The sequence below is a fragment of the Hyperolius riggenbachi genome, chromosome 2 (assembly GCF_040937935.1).
Source record: "Hyperolius riggenbachi isolate aHypRig1 chromosome 2, aHypRig1.pri, whole genome shotgun sequence".
Lineage (NCBI taxonomy): Eukaryota > Metazoa > Chordata > Amphibia > Anura > Hyperoliidae > Hyperolius > Hyperolius riggenbachi.
The window spans coordinates 569,936,786-569,958,258 of record NC_090647.1 but is presented as its reverse complement, the minus strand read 5'-3'; the positions used below and the strand labels follow the sequence as shown (position 1 = coordinate 569,958,258).

General features: G+C 56.1%; 1 protein-coding gene across 1 annotated transcript in view; it reads right to left on the bottom strand.

Annotated features, from left to right (window-relative positions):
- Positions 1–20,622, bottom strand: part of PTGFRN (prostaglandin F2 receptor inhibitor) — a 92,476-nt gene extending 71,854 nt beyond the window's left edge. Inside the window, exon 1 of the mRNA XM_068271013.1 lies at positions 20,539–20,622. Within this exon, the coding sequence (XP_068127114.1) occupies positions 20,539–20,584 (46 nt within the window). The 5' untranslated portion in view covers positions 20,585–20,622. The remainder of the gene's footprint in view (positions 1–20,538) is intronic.
- Between the last annotated feature and the right edge of the window lie 851 nt (positions 20,623–21,473).

Below are 21,473 nucleotides of genomic sequence, written 5' to 3'. Positions count from 1 at the left end.
ACCTCCTCCTTCCTGCATATACACACACTGCACCTCCTCCTCCCTGCATATACACACACTGCACCTCCTCCTCCCTGCATATACACACACTGCACCTCCTCCTCCCTGCATATACACACACTGCACCTCCTCCTCCCTGCATATACCAACACTGCACCTCCTCCTCCCTGCATATACACACATTGCACCTCCTGCTCCCTGCATATACCCACACTGCACCTCCTGCTCCCTGCATATACACACACTGCACCTCCTGCTCCCTGCATATACACACACTGCACCTCCTCCTCCCTGCATATACACACACTGCACCTCCTCCTCCCTGCATATACACACACTGCACCTCCTCCTCCCTGCATATACACACACTGCACCTCCTCCTCCCTGCATATACACACACTGCACCTCCTCCTCCCTGCATATACACACACTGCACCTCCTCCTCACTGCATATACACACACTGCACCTCCTCCTCACTGCATATACACACACTGCACCTCCTCCTCACTGCATATACACACACTGCACCTCCTCCTCACTGCATATACACACACTGCACCTCCTCCTCACTGCATATACACACACTGCACCTCCTCCTCCCTGCATATACACACACTGCACCTCCTCCTCCCTGCATATTCACACACTGCACCTCCTCCTCCCTGCATATACACACACTGCATCAACTCCTCCCTGCATATTCACACACTGCACCTCCTCCTCCATGCATATTCACACACTGCACCTCCTCCTCCCTGCATATAGACACACTGCACCTCCTCCTCCCTGCATATACACACACTGCACCTCCTGCTCCCTGCATATACCAACACTGCACCTCCTGCTCCCTGCATATACCAACACTGCACCTCCTCCTCCCTGCATATACACACACACTGCACCTCCTCCTCACTGCACATACACACACACTGCACCTCCTCCTCACTGCATATATATACACACACACACACTGCACCTCCTCCTCACTGCATATATACACACACACACACTGCATCTCCTCCTCACTGCATATACACACACTGCACCTCCTCCTCACTGCATATACCAACACTGTACCTCCTCCTCCCTGCATATACACACATTGCACCTCCTGCTCCCTGCATATACCAACACTGCACCTCCTGCTCCCTGCATATACACACACTGCACCTCCTGCTCCCTGCATATACACACACTGCACCTCCTGCTCCCTGCATATACACACACTGCACCTCCTGCTCCCTGCATATACACACACTGCACCTCCTCCTCCCTGCATATACACACACTGCACCTCCTCCTCCCTGCATATACACACACTGCACCTCCTCCTCCCTGCATATACACACACTGCACCTCCTCCTCCCTGCATATACACACACTGCACCTCCTCCTCCCTGCATATACACACACTGCACCTCCTCCTCCCTGCATATACACACACTGCACCTCCTCCTCACTGCATATACACACACTGCACCTCCTCCTCACTGCATATACACACACTGCACCTCCTCCTCACTGCATATACACACACTGCACCTCCTCCTCCCTGCATATACACACACTGCACCTCCCCCTCCCTGCATATACACACACTGCACCTCCTGCTCCCTGCATATACCAACACTGCACCTCCTGCTCCCTGCATATACCAACACTGCACCTCCTGCTCCCTGCATATACCAACACTGCACCTCCTGCTCCCTGCATATACCAACACTGCACCTCCTGCTCCCGGCATATACCAACACTGCACCTCCACCTCCCTACATATACCAACACTGTACCTCCTCCTTCCTGCATATACACACACTGCACCTCCTCCTCCCTGCATATACACACACTGCACCTCCTCCTCCCTGCATATACACACACTGCACCTCCTCCTCCCTGCATATACACACACTGCACCTCCTCCTCCCTGCATATACCAACACTGCACCTCCTCCTCCCTGCATATACACACATTGCACCTCCTGCTCCCTGCATATACCCACACTGCACCTCCTGCTCCCTGCATATACACACACTGCACCTCCTGCTCCCTGCATATACACACACTGCACCTCCTCCTCCCTGCATATACACACACTGCACCTCCTCCTCCCTGCATATACACACACTGCACCTCCTCCTCCCTGCATATACACACACTGCACCTCCTCCTCCCTGCATATACACACACTGCACCTCCTCCTCCCTGCATATACACACACTGCACCTCCTCCTCACTGCATATACACACACTGCACCTCCTCCTCACTGCATATACACACACTGCACCTCCTCCTCACTGCATATACACACACTGCACCTCCTCCTCACTGCATATACACACACTGCACCTCCTCCTCACTGCATATACACACACTGCACCTCCTCCTCACTGCATATACACACACTGCACCTCCTCCTCACTGCATATACACACACTGCACCTCCTCCTCACTGCATATACACACACTGCACCTCCTCCTCCCTGCATATACACACACTGCACCTCCCCCTCCCTGCATATACACACACTGCACCTCCTGCTCCCTGCATATACCAACACTGCACCTCCTGCTCCCTGCATATATCAACACTGCACCTCCTGCTCCCTGCATATACCAACACTGCACCTCCTGCTCCCTGCATATACCAACACTGCACCTCCTGCTCCCTGCATATACCAACACTGCACCTCCTCCTCCCTGCATATAACAACACTGCACCTCCTGCTCACTGCACATACACACACACTGCACCTCCTCCTCACTGCATATATACACACACACACACACACACGCACTGCACCTCCTCCTCACTGAATATACACACACACACTGCACCTCCTCCTCACTGCATATACCAACACTGCACCTCCTGCTCCCTGCATATACCAGCACTGCACCTCCTGCTCCCTGCATATACACACACACTGCACCTCCTGCTCCCTGCATATACACACACACTGCACCTCCTCCTCCCTGCATATACACACACTGCACCTCCTGCTCCCTGCATATACCAACACTGCACCTCCTGCTCCCTGCATATACACACACTGCACCTCCTGCTCCCTGCATATACCAACACTGCACCTCCTGCATATACCAACACTGCACCTTCTGCATATACACACACTGCACCTCCTGCATATACACACACTGCACCTCCTGCTCCCTGCATATACCAACACTGCACCTCCTGCTCCCTGCATATACCAACACTGCACCTCCTCCTCCCTGCATATACCAACACTGCACCTCCTGCATATTCCAACACTGCACCTCCTGCTCCCTGCATATACCAACACTGCACCTTCTGCTCCCTGCATATACCAACACTGCACCTCCTGCTCCCTGCATATACCAACACTGCACCTCCTGCTCCCTGCATATACCAACACTGCACCTCCTCCTCCCTGCATATACCAACACTGCACCTCCTCCTCCCTGCATATACACACACTGCACCTCCTCCTCCCTGCATATACACACACTGCACCTCCTCCTCACTGCATATACACACACTGCACCTCCTCCTCACTGCATATACACACACTGCACCTCCTCCTCACTGCATATACACACACTGCACCTCCTCCTCACTGCATATACACACACTGCACCTCCTCCTCACTGCATATACACACACTGCACCTCCTCCTCACTGCATATACACACACTGCACCTCCTCCTCACTGCATATACACACACTGCACCTCCTCCTCACTGCATATACACACACTGCACCTCCTCCTCACTGCATATACACACACTGCACCTCCTCCTCACTGCATATACACACACTGCACCTCCCCCTCCCTGCATATACACACACTGCACCTCCTGCTCCCTGCATATACCAACACTGCACCTCCTGCTCCCTGCATATATCAACACTGCACCTCCTGCTCCCTGCATATACCAACACTGCACCTCCTGCTCCCTGCATATACCAACACTGCACCTCCTGCTGCCTGCATATACCAACACTGCACCTCCTCCTCCCTGCATATACACACACTGCACCTCCTGCTCCCTGCATATACACACACACACACTGCACCTCCTCCTCACTGCATATACACACACACACACTGCACCTCCTCCTCACTGCATATACCAACCCTGCACCTCCTGCTCCCTGCATATACCAACACTGCACCTCCTGCTCCCTGCATATACACACACACTGCACCTCCTCCTCCCTGCATATACACACACTGCACCTCCTGCTCCCTGCATATACACACACTGCACCTCCTCCTCACTGCATATACACACACTGCACCTCCTCCTCACTGCATATACACACACTGCACCTCCCCCTCACTGCATATACACACACTGCACCTCCCCCTCCCTGCATATACACACACTGCACCTCCCCCTCCCTGCATATACACACACTGCACCTCCCCCTCCCTGCATATACACACACTGCACCTCCCCCTCCCTGCATATACCAACACTGCACCTCCTGCTCCCTGCATATATCAACACTGCACCTCCTGCTCCCTGCATATACCAACACTGCACCTCCTGCTCCCTGCATATACCAACACTGCACCTCCTGCTCCCTGCATATACCAACACTGCACCTCCTGCTCCCTGCATATACCAACACTGCACCTCCTACTGCCTGCATATACCAACACTGCACCTCCTCCCTCCTGCATATACACACACTGCACCTCCTGCTCCCTGCATATACCAACACTGCACCTCCTACTGCCTGCATATACCAACACTGCACCTCCTCCTCCCTGCATATACACACACTGCACCTCCTGCTCCCTGCATATACACACACACTGCACCTCCTGCTCCCTGCATATACCAACACTGCACCTCCTGCTCCCTGCATATACCAACACTGCACCTCCTGCTCCCTGCATATACCAACACTGCACCTCCTCCTCCCTGCATATACCAACACTGCACCTCCTGCTCCCTGCATATACCAACACTGCACCTCCTGCTCCCTGCATATACCAACACTGCACCTCCTGCTCCCTGCACATACCAACACTGCACCTCCTGCTCCCTGCATATACCAACACTGCACCTCCTGCTCCCTGCATATACCAACACTGCACCTCCTGCTCCCTGCATATACCAACACTGATGCCTATGCCTACTACTCTATGCTTGCAGGGAAAGTATTGAAGCTGAAGCCTCCTTTGTACACTTGGCATTCCCCGGGGGGTTTCCTTGGACTGGAGAAGTGAAAATAATAAAAGTGAAAATACCAGCAGAACTTGTACCCGGATCAGCAACAAACTTATCATAAAAATCACACAACTTACTGATGACTCACAGTGAAAATACACACAAACAGCCTGTTTAAAGGGAACCGGTGAGATTTAAAAAAGTGGCCCTATGGTGTGCTCATGCAGCCCCACCCCGGCGACCCCTGAAATGTGGCCTCTCTGCGCATGTGCACTAGCTCCGCCCTGCTTGGGCTCCGCCTGATATACCTGAGCCCGATCGGGTCTGTGGTACTGCGCATGCGCGCTAGCTCTGCTCTGCTCAGGTCCTCCTGATATAGCTGATCCGGATCGGGCCTGTGATACTGCGCATGCATGCTAGCATCTGCCCTGCTCAGGTCAGCCAGATACAGCTGAGCGCCGATCGGGTCTGTGGTACTGCGCATGCGTGCTAGCTCAGCCCTCCTCAGGTCCACCCTATACAGCTGAGCCCGATCGGGTCTGTGGTACTGCACATGCACGATACCTCCCCCTGCTCAGGCTCCGCCTGATACAACTGAGCCCGATTGGGTCTGTGGTACTGCACATGCACGCTAGCTCCCCCCTGGTCAGGCTCCGCCTGATACAACTGAGCCCGATTGGGTCTGTGGTACTGCGCATGCGTGCTAGCTCCTCCCTGCTCAGGTCCTCCTGATACAACTGAGCCCGATCGGGTCTGTGGTACTGCGTATGTGCAGTATCTTTGCCCTGCTCAGGTCCACCTGATAAAGCTGAGCCCGATTGGGTCTTTGGTGCTGCGTATGCGCGCTAGCTCCGCCCTTCTCAGGTCCGCCTGATACAGCTGAGCCCAGTCAGGTCTGTGGTACTGCACATGCGTGCTAGCTCTGCCCTGCTGGATACAGCTGATCCCAATCGGGTCTGTGGTACTGCACATGCGCTCTAGCTCCGCCCTGCTGGATACAGCTGATCCCAATCGGGTCTGTGGCACTGCACATGCACTCTAGCTCCGCCCTGCTGGATACAGCTGATCCCAATCGGGTCTGTGGCACTGCGCATGCATGCTAGCTCCGCCCTGCTGGATACAGCTGATCCCAATCGGGTCTGTGGTACCGCACATGCGCTCTAGCTCCGCCCTGCTGGATACAGCTGATCCCAATCGGGTCTGTGGTACTGCACATGCAGCTCAATCCGGCTAACTCTGAAGAAGGCCAAGCAGGACCCGAGAGCTGACAAGCTGACTTTCGAGGATCCCAGCGCAAGACTGCGGAGGAGGACTGACGAAAACTCTTTAGGATGCAGAGGCTCCGCCTCCCGAGGCGAGTACCCCATAGGGGCACTTTTTAGTCTCAAATGTTCCCTTTTAGAAACAAACAATAATAATACTGACATTTGGATAGTGCGTTTCTCCTGTAGGACTTAAAGCGCTTGAGAGCTGCAGCCACTAGGGGGCGCTCAGTGGGCCACCCTACAGTGTTAGAACAATCACAGCTATCATACCTTGTCATTGTTCTCTAGGCTCTGCTTGTCCTGCTTGGCTTTCTTCAGAGAGGACAGAACCCTCAGCCTGGGCCACGTATGACGAGCAGAGAGGACAGAACCCTCAGCCTGGGCCACGTATGGTAAGAAGAGAGGACAGAACCCTCAGCCTGGGCCACGTATGGCGAGCAGAGAGAGGACAGAACCCTCAGCCTGGGCTACATATGGCGAGCAGAGAGGACAGAACCCTTAGCCTGGGCCACGTATGGAGAGCAGAGAGGACAGAACCCTCAGTCTGGGCCACGTATGGGGAGCAGAGAGGACAGAACCCTCAGTCTGGGCCACGTATGGGGAGCAGAGAGGACAGAACCCTCAGTCTGGGCCACGTATGGGGAGCAGAGAGGACAGAACCCTCAGTCTGGGCCACGTATGGGGAGCAGAGAGGACAGAACCCTCAGTCTGGGCCACGTATGGGGAGCAGAGAGGACAGAACCCTCAGTCTGGGCCACGTATGGGGAGCAGAGAGGACAGAACCCTCAGTCTGGGCCACGTATGGGGAGCAGTAAGGACAGAACCCTCAGCCTGGGCCACGTATGACAAGCAGACAGGACAGAACCCTCAGCCTGGGCCACGTATGGAGAGCAGAGAGGACAGAACCCTCAGTCTGGGCCACGTATGGTGAGCAGAGAGGACAGAACCCTCAGCCTGGGCCACGTATGGAGAGCAGAGAGAGGACAGAACCCTCAGCCTGGGCCACGTATGGTAAGGAGAGAGGACAGAACCCTCAGCCTGGGCCACGTATGGTGAGCAGAGAGGACAGAACCCTCAGCCTGGGCCACGTATGGAGAGCAGAGAGAGGACAGAACCCTCAGCCTGGGCCACGTATGGAGAGCAGTAAGGACAGAACCCTCAGCCTGGGCTACATATGGCGAGCAGAGAGGACAGAACCCTCAGCCTGGGCCACGTATGGCGAGCAGAGAGGACAGAACCCTCAGCCTGGGCCACGTATGGCGAGCAGAGAGGACAGAACCCTCAGCCTGGGCCACGTATGGCGAGCAGAGAGAGGACAGAACCCCCAGCCTGGGCCACGTATGGAGAGCAGAGAGGACAGAACCCTCAGCCTGGGCCACGTATGGAGAGCAGTAAGGACAGAACCCTCAGCCTGGGCCACGTATGACGAGCAGACAGGACAGAACCCTCAGCCTGGGCCACGTATGGAGAGCAGAGAGGACAGAACCCTCAGCCTGGGCCACGTATGGAGAGCAGTAAGGACAGAACCCTCAGCCTGGGCCACGTATGGCGAGCAGAGAGAGGACAGAACCCTCAGCCTGGGCCACGTATGGCAAGCAGAGAGAGGACAGAACCCTCAGCCTGGGCCACGTATGGAGAGCAGAGAGGACAGAACCCTCAGCCTGGGCCACATATGGAGAGCAGTAAGGACAGAACCCTCAGCCTGGGCCACGTATGGCGAGCAGAGAGAGGACAGAACCCTCAGCCTGGGCCACGTATGGCAAGCAGAGAGAGGACAGAACCCTCAGCCTGGGCCACGTATGGAGAGCAGAGAGGACAGAACCCTCAGCCTGGGCCACATATGGAGAGCAGAGAGGACAGAAGCCTCAGCCTGGGCCACATATGGAGAGCAGAGAGCAGAACCCTCAGCCTGGGCCACGTATGGTGAGCAGAGAGGACAGAACCCTCAGCCTGGGCCACGTATGGAGAGCAGAGAGGACAGAACCCTCAGCCTGGGCCACATATGGAGAGCAGAGAGTACAGAAGCCTCAGCCTGGGCCACATATGGAGAGCAGAGAGCAGAACCCTCAGCCTGGGCCACGTATGGAGAGCAGAGAGGACAGAACCCTCAGCCTGGGCCACATATGGAGAGCAGAGAGGACAGAAGCCTCAGCCTGGGCCACATATGGAGAGCAGAGAGCAGAACCCACAGCCTGGGCCACGTATGGAGAGCAGAGAGGACAGAACCCTCAGCCTGGGCCACATATGGAGAGCAGAGAGGACAGAAGCCTCAGCCTGGGCCACATATGGAGAGTAGAGAGGACAGAAGCCTCAGCCTGGGCCACGTATGGTGAGCAGAGAGGACAGAACCCTCAGCCTGGGCCACGTATGGAGAGCAGAGAGGACAGAACCCTCAGCCTGGGCCACGTATGGTGAGCAGATCGGACAGAACCCTCAGCCTGGGCCACGTATGGAGAGCAGAGAGAGGACAGAACCCTCAGCCTGGGCCACGTATGGTGAGCAGAGAGGACAGAACCCTCAGCCTGGGCCACGTATGGCGAGCAGAGAGGACAGAACCCTCAGCCTGGGCCACGTATGGTGAGCAGAGAGGACAGAACCCTCAGCCTGGGCCACGTATAATGAGCAGAGAGGACAGAAGCCTCAGCCTGGGCCACGTATGGCGAGCAGAGAGGACAGAAGCCTCAGCCTGGGCCACGTATGGCGAGCAGAGAGGACAGAAGCCTCAGCCTGGGCCACGTATGGCGAGCAGAGAGGACAGAACCCTCAGTCTGGGCCACGTATGGCGAGCAGAGAGGACAGAAGCCTCAGCCTGGGCCACGTATGGCGAGCAGAGAGGACAGAACCCTCAGCCTGGGCCACGTATGGACAGCAGAGAGGACAGAAGCCTCAGCCTGGGCTACATATGGCGAGCAGAGAGGACAGGACCCTCAGCCTGGGCCACTTATGCTGAGCAGAGAGGACAGGACCCTCAGCCTGGGCCACGTATGGCGAGCAGAGAGGACAGGACCCTCAGCCTGGGCCATGTATGGTGAGCAGAGAGGACCCTCAGCCTGGGCCACTTATGCTGAGCAGAGAGAACCCTCAGCCTGGGCCATATATGGCGAGCAGAGAGGACATGAACCTTAGCCTGGGCCACGTACGGCGAGCAGAGAGGACAGAACCCTCAGCCTGGGCCACGTAGGGCGAGCAGAGAGGACAGAACCCTCACTCTGGGCCATATATGGCGAGCAGAGAGAGGACAGAACCCTCAGTCTGGGCCACATATGGCGAGCAGAGAGGACAGAACTCTCAGTCTGGGCCACATATGGCGAGCAGAGAGGACAGAACCCTCAGCCTGGGCCACGTATGGAGAGCAGAGAGGACAGAACCCTCAGTCTGGGCCACGTATGGGGAGCAGAGAGGACAGAACCCTCAGTCTGGGCCACGTATGGGGAGCAGAGAGGACAGAACCCTCAGTCTGGGCCATGTACGGCAAGCAGAGGAGGACAGAACCCTCAGCCGGGGCCACGTACGGAGAGCACAGGGCCACACGTGGAATGCAGATTATAGTAGCACACTTTGTACTGGGTATTACGAGCCAGACAGGAGTTCCCCTATAAAATGTTTGCAGGATCCTTTACTGCCTGTAATAGCAGAATTATCCAGCTGTCACAATACTCATCAGCGACACTGACCGGGTCACACCCACCCATTAGTGACAGGCAGCAATAGTCGCCCCAGGGTGCCAGATGGGACTCGAGACGACACGTCACTCGCTTGTCTAGAAAACGAGTGCCGACTTGTGACACTGATCACAAAGACAACAGAGCTGACACTCCGCAAGCTTACAGCTCCCTCGTACACATGAGACACTGCGCAAGCTTACAGCTCCCTCGTACACATGACACTGCGCAAGCTTACAGCTCCCTCATACATGAGACACTGCGCAAGCTTACAGCTCCCTCATACATGAGACACTGCGCAAGCTTACAGCTCCCTCATACATGACACTGCGCAAGCTTACAGCTCCCTCATACATGACACTGCGCAAGCTTACAGCTCCCTCATACATGACACTGCGCAAGCTTACAGCTCCCTCATACATGACACTGCGCAAGCTTACAGCTCCCTCATACACGAGACACTGCGCAAGCTTACAGCTCCCTCATACACGAGACACTGCGCAAGCTTACAGCTCCCTCATACACGAGACACTGTGCAAGCTTACAGCTCCCTCATACACGAGACACTGTGCAAGCTTATAGTTCCCTCGTACATATGACACTGCGCAAGCTTACAGCTCCCTCGTACATATGAGACACTGCACAAGCTTACAGCTCCCTCATACATGAGACACTGCGCAAGCTTACAGATCCCTCATACATGAGACACTGCGCAAGCTTACAGCTCCCTCATACATGAGACACTGCGCAAGCTTACAGCTCCCTCATACATGAGACACTGCGCAAGCTTACAGCTCCCTCATACATGAGACACTGCGCAAGCTTACAGCTCCCTCATACATGAGACACTGCGCAAGCTTACAGCTCCCTCATACATGAGACACTGCGCAAGCTTACAGCTCCCTCATACATGAGACACTGCGCAAGCTTACAGCTCCCTCATACATGAGACACTGCGCAAGCTTACAGCTCCCTCATACATGAGACACTGCGCAAGCTTACAGCTCCCTCATACATGAGACACTGCGCAAGCTTACAGCTCCCTCATACATGAGACACTGCGCAAGCTTACAGCTCCCTCATACATGAGACACTGCGCAAGCTTACAGCTCCCTCATACATGAGACACTGCGCAAGCTTACAGCTCCCTCATACATGAGACACTGTGCAAGCTTACAGCTCCCTCATACATGAGACACTGTGCAAGCTTACAGCTACCTTATACACATGAGATGCTCTGAAAGCTTATAGTTCCCTCGTACACACGAGACGCCCGCCACACAATCCGGCCGGATTATTATGTCAGATTTATGCAGTTCTGACATGTTTTCCACTGCGCTTAACTTCAAAGAATTCACATCAGTGAGGTCGCATCTAATGTCCTACTATGGTAGTATTACGGTATATGTATTAGTGATATATTCACCATACAGGCCTGATTGGTGGATTGTTGCAAAGATGATTGTCCTCCTGGAAGATGGTTGTCCTCCTGGAGCTCTGACAAAGTGACCATCGGGTCCTCGGTCACCTCCCTGACTAAGGCCCGCCTCCCCGATCGCTCAGTTTAGATGGACAGCCGGCTCTAGGAAGAGTCCTGGTGGTTTTGAACTCCTTCCACTTACCGATGCTGGAGGCCACTGTGGTCATTGGAACCTTCAAAGCAGCAGAAAAGTTTCTGTAATTCCCCAGACTCGTGCCTGGAGACAATCATGTCTCGGAGGTCTACAGATAATTCCAGCTGTGGGACCTTATATTAGGTGTGTGCCTTTCAAATCATATCCAATCAGCTGACTTTAGCACAGCTGGACTCCAATTAAAGCGGACCCAAACCAAACAGTTTTTTAATTCAAAATATTTAGTTGCAGCACTCTGACACATACAAAGATAAATAAACACTCCTTCAAGCCTATGAGCATTTCAGTGCATGCTTTTCAGCCTTCTCTTTTCATAACTAGGGTTATACAGGTGTCAGCCATTAGCAATTCCTCCTTTGCTGGACACCATCTACTCCACCAGTCTGCCGGATTCTGTCCCGGCAATATGAAAGGAAGGGAGGGGTTCCTCCAATAAATGTAAAATATTTTATATTTGTCATCATGCAGCTGAAAAAAGGCTGCTATTTTTTAATATAATTTAGAAAATAGATTTTATTTCTGTAATTTGGGTCCACTTTAAAGGGATACTGTAGGGGGGTCGGGGGAAAATGAGCTGAACTTACCCAGGGCTTCTAATGGTCCCCCGCAGACATCCTGTGCCTACGCAGCCGCTTACCGGTGCTCCGGCCCCGCCTCCGGTTCACTTCTGGAATTTCTGACTTTAAAGTCAGAAAACCACTGCGCCTGCGTTGCCGTATCCTCGATCCCACTGATGTCATCAAGAGCGCACAGCGCAGGCCCAGTATGGTCTATGTCTGCGCAGTACACTCCTGGTGACATCAGCGGGAGCGAGGACACGGCAACGCAGGCGCAGTGGTTTTCTGACTTTAAAGTCAGAAATTCCAGAAGTGAACCAGAGGCGGGGCCGGAGCATTGGGGAGTGGCTGCGCCAACACAGGATGTCTGCGTGGGACCATTAGAAGCCCCGGGTAAGTTCAGCTCATTTTCCCCAGACCCCCCTACAGTATCCCTTTAAGCTGCAGAAACATCTCAGGGTAGGAGCACGCTAGGCAGAATCGCATATGCGTTCTCCACTATGTGCTCCACTATGTGCTATGGAAAATGCATATGCGATTCTGCCTAGTGTGTTCCCATCCACAAGGATGATCAGGGAAACAGGATGCACCTGAGCTCAATTTTAAGCTTCATGGCAAAGGCTGTGAATTTGCCAAAACTTCAAGTTTTTTTCACGTGGTCATTATGGTTGTAGAATTCTGAAGAAAAAAAAAATAAATTTAAAAAACGAAATGAATTTAATCTATTTTGAAGTTAGGCTGTAAATATAAAAAATGTGGGAAATGTGATGTGCTGTGAATACTTTACGGATACACTGTTCATACACATTATGTTTTATTGCTTTGGTTGATCAATGCACAAGGTAGATGGCTATATAGGCTAGCTTGCATAGTGACATAAGCTGTGGTATGTATGACCTAGGGCTCACAACAGACAGACAGGTCCCTCATCCCCCCACCCCCCAGGGGGGTAATTTACATGGACACAGGGGTCACTAGTCACAGTCAGTACATTCTAGTAAGTTTTAAGATGAAAATATGATAACTCACACATACACAAGACTGAATAAGGATGTATAGCTCAGTAACAGCCCCAAGGAATGTTTGATAATCATTTATACACAATTACAACGTACAGTACTTCTAACAAATATATCTGCATGAAGGGTTAACTGGGGTGATGTTACCCACAATAAGGGGAGCGTGGTTATTAATAAAGGGGTACTCGTAACACTGATAAGGGGTGCAGGGTAATAAAGGGGTACACGCTGTAACACTGATAAGGGGTGCAGGGTAATAAAGGGGTACACGCTGTAACACTGATAAGGGGTGCAGGGTAATAAAGGGGTACACGCTGTAACACTGATAAGGGGCGCAGGGTTATGAATAAAGGGGTACACGCTGTAACACTGATAAGGGGTGCGGGGTAATAAAGGGATACACGCTGTAACACTGATAAGGGGTGCAGGGTAATAAAGGGGTACACGCTGTAACACTGATAAGGGGTGCAGGGTAATAAAGGGGTACACGCTGTAACACTGATAAGGGGTACAGAGTAATAAAGGGGTACACGCTGTAACACTGATAAGGGGTACAGAGTAATAAAGGGGTACACGCTGTAAAACTGATAAGGGGTGCAGGGTAATAAAGGGGTACACGCTGTAACACTGATAAGGGGTGCAGGGTAATAAAGGGGTACACGCTGTAACACTGATAAGGGGTGCAGGGTAATAAAGGGGTACACGCTGTAACACTGATAAGGGGTGCAGGGTAATAAAGGGGTACACGGTGTAACACTGATAAGGCGTGCAGGGTTATAAAGTGGTACACAGTGTAAATACTGAGGATCAGAGACGCGTGGGAACGCTCCAGGCCGCTCCTCTCTCGTGTATGACAGGTGAGTCTGGCATTGTAGTGTGACGTACGCCCCCGGTCACACCGGCCCCCCGCTCAGGTCCGTACATGTCCCGCCACCGCCAAACAAGGAAATGAAAGCAAGTTTCTCCAGAAAGGGATGATTAATCCTGAAACCACGAGTACTACATCCAACACAGGGGGGGCAGCAATCATCACCCACCAACACAAACATCACCTCCAACGCTGCCCGTCACCACCTGCTCCACACAACACTCCATGCCCAAAGCTCTGTACAGCCCGGGGGCAGACATGCCCAGCACACAGCCCTGTACAGTGCAGGGGCAGCTCACTAGGGGTAAATATGCCCAGCACAAAGCCCTGTACAGCCCGGGGGGCAGCTCGCTAGGGGTAAATATGCCCAGCACACAGCCCTGTACAGTGCAGGGAGAAGCTCGCTAGGGGTAAATATGCCCAGCACACAGCCCTGTACAGTGCAGGGGCAGCTCGCTAGGGGTAAATATGCCCAGCACACAGCCCTGTACAGCCCGGGGGCAGCTCGCTAGGGGTAAATATGCCCAGCACACAGCCATGTACAGCCCGGGGGCAGCTCACTAGGGGTAAATATGCCCAGCACAAAGCCCTGTACAGCCCGGGGGCAGCTCGCTAGGGGTAAATATGCCCAGCACAAAGCCCTGTACAGTGCAGGGGGCAGCTCGCTAGGGGTAAATATGCCCAGCACACAGCCCTGTACAGCCCGGGGGCAGCTCACTAGGGGTAAATATGCCCAGCACACAGCCCTGTACAGTGCAGGGAGAAGCTCGCTAGGGGTAAATATGCCCAGCACACAGCCCTGTACAGCCCGGGGGCAGCTCGCTAGGGGTAAATATGCCCAGCACAAAGCCCTGTACAGTGCAGGGGCAGCTCGCTAGGGGTAAATATGCCCAGCACACAGCCCTGTACAGCCCGGGGGCAGCTCGCTAGGGGTAAATATGCCCAGCACACAGCCCTGTACAGCCCGGGGCAGCTCACTAGGGGTAAATATGCCCAGCACACAGCCCTGTACAGCCCGGGGGCAGCTCACTAGGGGTAAATATGCCCAGCACACAGCCCTGTACAGCCCGGGGGCAGCTCGCTAGGGGTAAATATGCCCAGCACACAGCCCTGTACAGCCCGGGGGCAGCTCGCTAGGGGTAAATATGCCCAGCACACAGCCATGTACAGCCCGGGGGCAGCTCACTAGGGGTAAATATGCCCAGCACAAAGCCCTGTACAGCCCGGGGGCAGCTCGCTAGGGGTAAATATGCCCAGCACAAAGCCCTGTACAGTGCAGGGGGCAGCTCGCTAGGGGTAAATATGCCCAGCACACAGCCCTGTACAGCCCGGGGGCAGCTCACTAGGGGTAAATATGCCCAGCACACAGCCCTGTACAGTGCAGGGAGAAGCTCGCTAGGGGTAAATATGCCCAGCACACAGCCCTGTACAGCCCGGGGGCAGCTCGCTAGGGGTAAATATGCCCAGCACAAAGCCCTGTACAGTGCAGGGGCAGCTCGCTAGGGGTAAATATGCCCAGCACACAGCCCTGTACAGCCCGGGGGCAGCTCGCTAGGGGTAAATATGCCCAGCACACAGCCCTGTACAGCCCGGGGCAGCTCACTAGGGGTAAATATGCCCAGCACACAGCCCTGTACAGCCCGGGGGCAGCTCACTAGGGGTAAATATGCCCAGCACACAGCCCTGTACAGCCCGGGGGCAGCTCACTAGGGGTAAATATGCCCAGCACACAGCCCTGTACAGCCCGGGGGCAGCTCGCTAGGGGTAAATATGCCCAGCACACAGCCCTGTACAGCCCGGGGGCAGCTCGCTAGGGGTAAATATGCCCAGCACACAGCTCTGTACAGCCCGGGGGCAGCTCGCTAGGGGTAAATATGCCCAGCACACAGCCCTGTACAGCCCGGGGGCAGCTCGCTAGGGGTAAATATGCCCAGCACACAGCCCTGTACAGCCCGGGGGCAGCTCGCTAGGGGTAAATATGCCCAGCACACAGCCCTGTACAGCCCGGGGCAGCTCGCTAGGGGCAAATATGCCCAGCACACAGCCCTGTATAGCCCGGGGGCAGCTCGCTAGGGGTAAATATGCCCAGCACACAGCCCTGTACAGCCCGGGGGCAGCTCGCTAGGGGTAAATATGCCCAGCACAAAGCCCTGTACAGTGCAGGGGCAGCTCGCTAGGGGTAAATATGCCCAGCACACAGCCCTGTACAGCCCGGGGGCAGCTCGCTAGGGGTAAATATGCCCAGCACACAGCCATGTACAGCCCGGGGGCAGCTCACTAGGGGTAAATATGCCCAGCACAAAGCCCTGTACAGCCCGGGGGCAGCTCGCTAGGGGTAAATATGCCCAGCACACAGCCCTGTACAGCCCGGGGCAGCTCACTAGGGGTAAATATGCCCAGCACACAGCCCTGTACAGCCCGGGGGCAGCTCGCTAGGGGTAAATATGCCTAGCATACAGCCCTGTATAGCCCAGGGGCAGCTCGCTAGGGGTAAATATGCCCAGCACACAGCCCTGTACAATGCAGGGGGCAGCTCGCTAGGGGTAAATATGCCCAGCACACAGCCCTGTACAGTGCAGAGAGCAGCTCGCTAGGGGTAAATATGCCCAGCACACAGCCCTGTACAGCCCGGGGGCAGCTCGCTAGGGGTAAATATGCCCAGCACACAGCCCTGTACAGTGCAGGGAGCAGCTCGCTAGGGGTAAATATGCCCAGCACACAGCCCTGTACAGCCCGGGGGCAGCTCACTAGGGGCAAATATGCCCAGCACACAGCCCTGTACAGCCCGGGGGCAGCTCGCTAGGGGTAAATATGCCCAGCACACAGCCCTGTACAGCCCGGGGGCAGCTCACTAGGGGTAAATATGCCCAGCACACAGCCCTGTACAGCCCGGGGGCAGCTCACTAGGGGTAAATATGCCCAGCACACAGCCCTGTACAGCCCGGGGGCAGCTCGCTAGGGGTAAATATGCCCAGCACAAAGCCCTGTACAGCCCGGGGGCAGCTCACTAGGGGTAAATATGCCCAGCACACAGCCCTGTACAGCCCGGGGCAGCTTGCTAGGGGCAAATATGCCCAGCACACAGCCCTGTACAGCCCGGGGCAGCTCACTAAGGGCAAATATGCCCAGCACACAGCCCTGTACAGCCCGGGGGCAGCTCACTAGGGGTAAATATGCCCAGCACACAGCCCTGTACAGCCCGGGGGCAGCTCGCTAGGGGTAAATATGCCCAGCACACAGCCCTGTACAGCCCGGGGCAGCTCGCTAGGGGTAAATATGCCCAGCACACAGCCCTGTACAGTGCAGGGGGCAGCTCGCTAGGGGTAAATATGCCCAGCACACAGCCCTGTACAGCCCGGGGGCAGCTCACTAGGGGTAAATATGCCCAGCACACAGCCCTGTACACCCCAGGGGCAGCTCGCTAGGGGTAAATATGCCCAGCACAAAGCCCTGTACAGTGCAGGGGGCAGCTCGCTAGGGGTAAATATGCCCAGCACACAGCCCTGTACAGCCCGGGGGCAGCTCACTAGGGGTAAATATGCCCAGCACACAGCCCTGTACACCCCAGGGGCAGCTCGCTAGGGGTAAATATGCCCAGCACAAAGCCCTGTACAGTGCAGGGAGAAGCTCGCTAGGGGTAAATATGCCCAGCACACAGCACCGTACAGCCAGGGGCAGCTCGCTAGGGGTAAATATGCCCAGCACAAAGCCCTGTACAGTGCAGGGGGCAGCTCACTAGGGGTAAATATGCCCAGCACACAGCCCTGTACAGCCCGGGGGCAGCTCACTAGGGGTAAATATGCCCAGCACACAGCCCTGTACAGCCCAGGGGCAGCTCGCTAGGGGTAAATATGCCCAGCACACAGCCCTGTACAGTGCAGGGGCAGCTCACTAGGGGTAAATATGCCCAGCACACAGCCCTGTACAGCCCGGGGCAGCTTGCTAGGGGCAAATATGCCCAGCACACAGCCCTGTACAGCCCGGGGCAGCTTGCTAGGGGCAAATATGCCCAGCACACAGCCCTGTACAGCCCGGGGCAGCTCACTAAGGGCAAATATGCCCAGCACACAGCCCTGTACAGCCCGGGGGCAGCTCGCTAGGGGCAAATATGCCCAGCATACAGCTTTGTACAGCCTGGGGGCAGCTCACTAGGGGTAAATATGCCCAGCACACAGCCCTGTACAGCCCGGGGGCAGCTCGCTAGGGGTAAATATGCCCAGCACACAGCCCTGTACAGCCCGGGGGCAGCTCGCTAGGGGTAAATATGCCCAGCACACAGCCCTGTACAGCCCGGGGGCAGCTCGCTAGGGGCAAATATGCCCAGCATACAGCCTGTACAGCCCGGGGGCAGCTCGCTAGGGGCAAATATGCCCAGCATACAGCCTGTACAGCCCGGGGGCAGCTCGCTAGGGGAAAATATGCCCAGCACAAAGCCCTGTACAGCCCGGGGGCAGCTCGCTAGGGGTAAATATGCCCAGCACACAGCACCGTACAGCCCGGGGGCAGCTCGCTAGGGGTAAATATGCCTAGCATACAGCCCTGTACAGCCCGGGGGCAGCTCGCTAGGGGTAAATATGCCCAGCACACAGCCCTGTACAGCCCGGGGGCAGCTCACTAGGGGTAAATATGCCTAGTCCAGGGGCAGATAACAGGATCGTTATTTTAACCTATCACAGCCAGACCAGACACTACAAGGAAATGAAAGCAATAATTACTATCAATGCAAAGCAACACAGACATATCATCACAGAGCTGCCATACAGGGCAACAAGTACCCCAAGTCACACCTCACTTCAGGGGAGAAAAGAGCAGAGGGGGTGCTTGGCGGGGGTAGGAAGGGAGTTGAACAGGGCCGAGACACTAGGGAGGAAGACTGGAGGATAAAGAGGGGCAATAGTGAGGTGTGAGGGCAACAGAGGACAGCAGGGGGCAAAGGATCAGACAGGGCAGTTATGTGGGATGAGAGGGAGGAGGAGGAAGAAGCTCCGTCAGGGGCAGTGGTGGCAGTTATGTGGGGCAGAAGCTCAGATGGGGCAGTGGTGGCAGAAGCTCACACAGGGCAGTGGTGGCAGTTATGTGGGGCAGAAGCTCAGATGGGGCAGTGGTGGCAGAAGCTCACACAGGGCAGTGGTGGCAGTTATGTGGGGCAGAAGCTCAGTCAGGGGCAGTTATGTGGGGCAGAAGCTCAGTCAGGGGCAGTTATGTGGGGCAGAAGGGCGGATGAGGCAGACACACACCAGAGCGCTCACTTTGTGATGTGTAATAGGTAAAGGAACCAGACGTCACCTGTTGACAAAGGGGGGGTGACAATAATTAGGGTGTTTTCTAAAAGTCGAACAGGCGTGGGTACATGGCACCAAGGGGCGCAGGGGATGGAGGGGCCCAGATGCAGGGGATGAACAGGCGCAGATGGATGGGCCAAGACGCAGGAGATGGACGGGCGCAGATGCTGGGGACAGACAGGTGCAGAAGACGTACAGGTGCAGACCCTGGGGGACGGAGGGGCACAGACCCTGGGGGAGAAACGCAAGCGATGGGGACGGAGGGGCGCAGACCCTGGGGGGCCGAGGGGCCGCAGACCTGGGGGGCCGAGGGGCGCAGACCCTGGGGGGCCGAGGGGCGCAGACCCTGGGGGGCCGAGGGGCGCAGACCCTGGGGGGCCGAGGGGCGCAGACCCTGGGGGGCCGAGGGGCGCAGACCCTGGGGGGCCGAGGGGCCGCAGACCCTGGGGGGCCGAGGGGCCGCAGACCCTGGGGGGCCGAGGGGCCGCAGACCCTGGGGGGCCAAGGGGCCGCAGACCCTGGGGGGCAGGGGCAAGCCCTGGGGGACCAAGGAGCGCAGACCCTGGGGGACCGAGGGGCGCAGACCCTGGGGTCGGGAGGGGTAAAGCAGGGTCAGTACTGGGCAGGGGCAGTAGTGGAGCATGGGGCAGTAGTGGAGCATAGGGCAGTAGTGGAGCATAGGGGGTGTACAGGACAATGGGGGAGGGGCCAGGGGTAGATAAAAGGGGAGGGGCATGCAGTAGGGCTGTAGGGCAGTCAGGCACAGGGGGTGTACAGGGCGATGGGGGAGGGGCCAGGGGTGCATAGAGAGGGCGGGGCATGCAGTAAGGCAGTAGGACAGTCATACATAGAGGTGTGTAGAGGACAATGGGGAGGAGCTATGGGGTACAAAGAGGGGGAGGGGCATGCAGGCAGGCACAGAGTCACAAAGCAGGGTGGGGGAGGGGCCACACAGAGGGGGAGGGGCGTGCGGCACACAGAGGGGTGATCTCAGCAGGGGTCCCCCGGGGGGTCAGTAGTGAAGCATAGCTCCTCCCTCCTCCCCCGCACTCTCCCGGTAAGTCCCGCCCCTCCCCCGCACTCACCGGGCAGCACGAACAGCCACAGCAGCCGCCACTCCGGAGCTCTCATGGTGAATGCCGAGACTCCGCCCCGGAGCCCCGCCTCACTCTCCAGGCCCCGCCCACTGCTTTACGTCACCGCCTGGCGGAGAGCGCGCACCTGGGAGAGAGCGGCCAATCCGCGGCCTCGCCTCTCACCTGGGCCCGCCCACCACTGGGTGGAGCTGCGCCGAGGGGCGGAGCCTGGGAGAAACCCTTTCCCTGCCGGAAAGGAGGCGAGAGGAGACGCCGAGCCACGATATCCGCCCGATATTACTCCGATATCCCCCCGTGTGTGTCCCCGAGACCCCAGACCTGTATATACAGCCCCCCCATATACCTCTCATCACTATCCACCAGCCTCCCCCCCTCCACACATCACACCGACCCCCGATATCCCCTCGTGTGTGTCCCCGGGATCCCAGACTGGTGTAGTGACATTTTTTGCAACTCTATCAGATTTTGCAACCTAACCATTGACTTCAACATATCTGTAACTGACTCCCGATATCCCCCGACACTCCCGATATCCCCCCCGACACTGACCCCATATATGCTGCACACACCTACCCCCGATATCCTCCCGACACTGACCCCCAATATCCTCCCGACACTGACCCCCCATATCCTTCAGACACTGACCACCTATATGCTCCACACACCTACCCCCGATATCCTCCTGACACTGACCCTCAATATCCTCCCGACACTGACTCCCGATTTCCCCCCGACACTAATTCCCGATATCCCCCGACACTGACCCCCAATATCCTCCCGACACTGATCCCCCATATCCTTCAGACACTGACCACCTATATGCTGCACACACCTACCCCCGATATCCTCCTGACACTGACCCCCAATATCCTCCCGACACTGACCCCCCATATCCTCCAGACACTGACCCCCTATATGCTGCA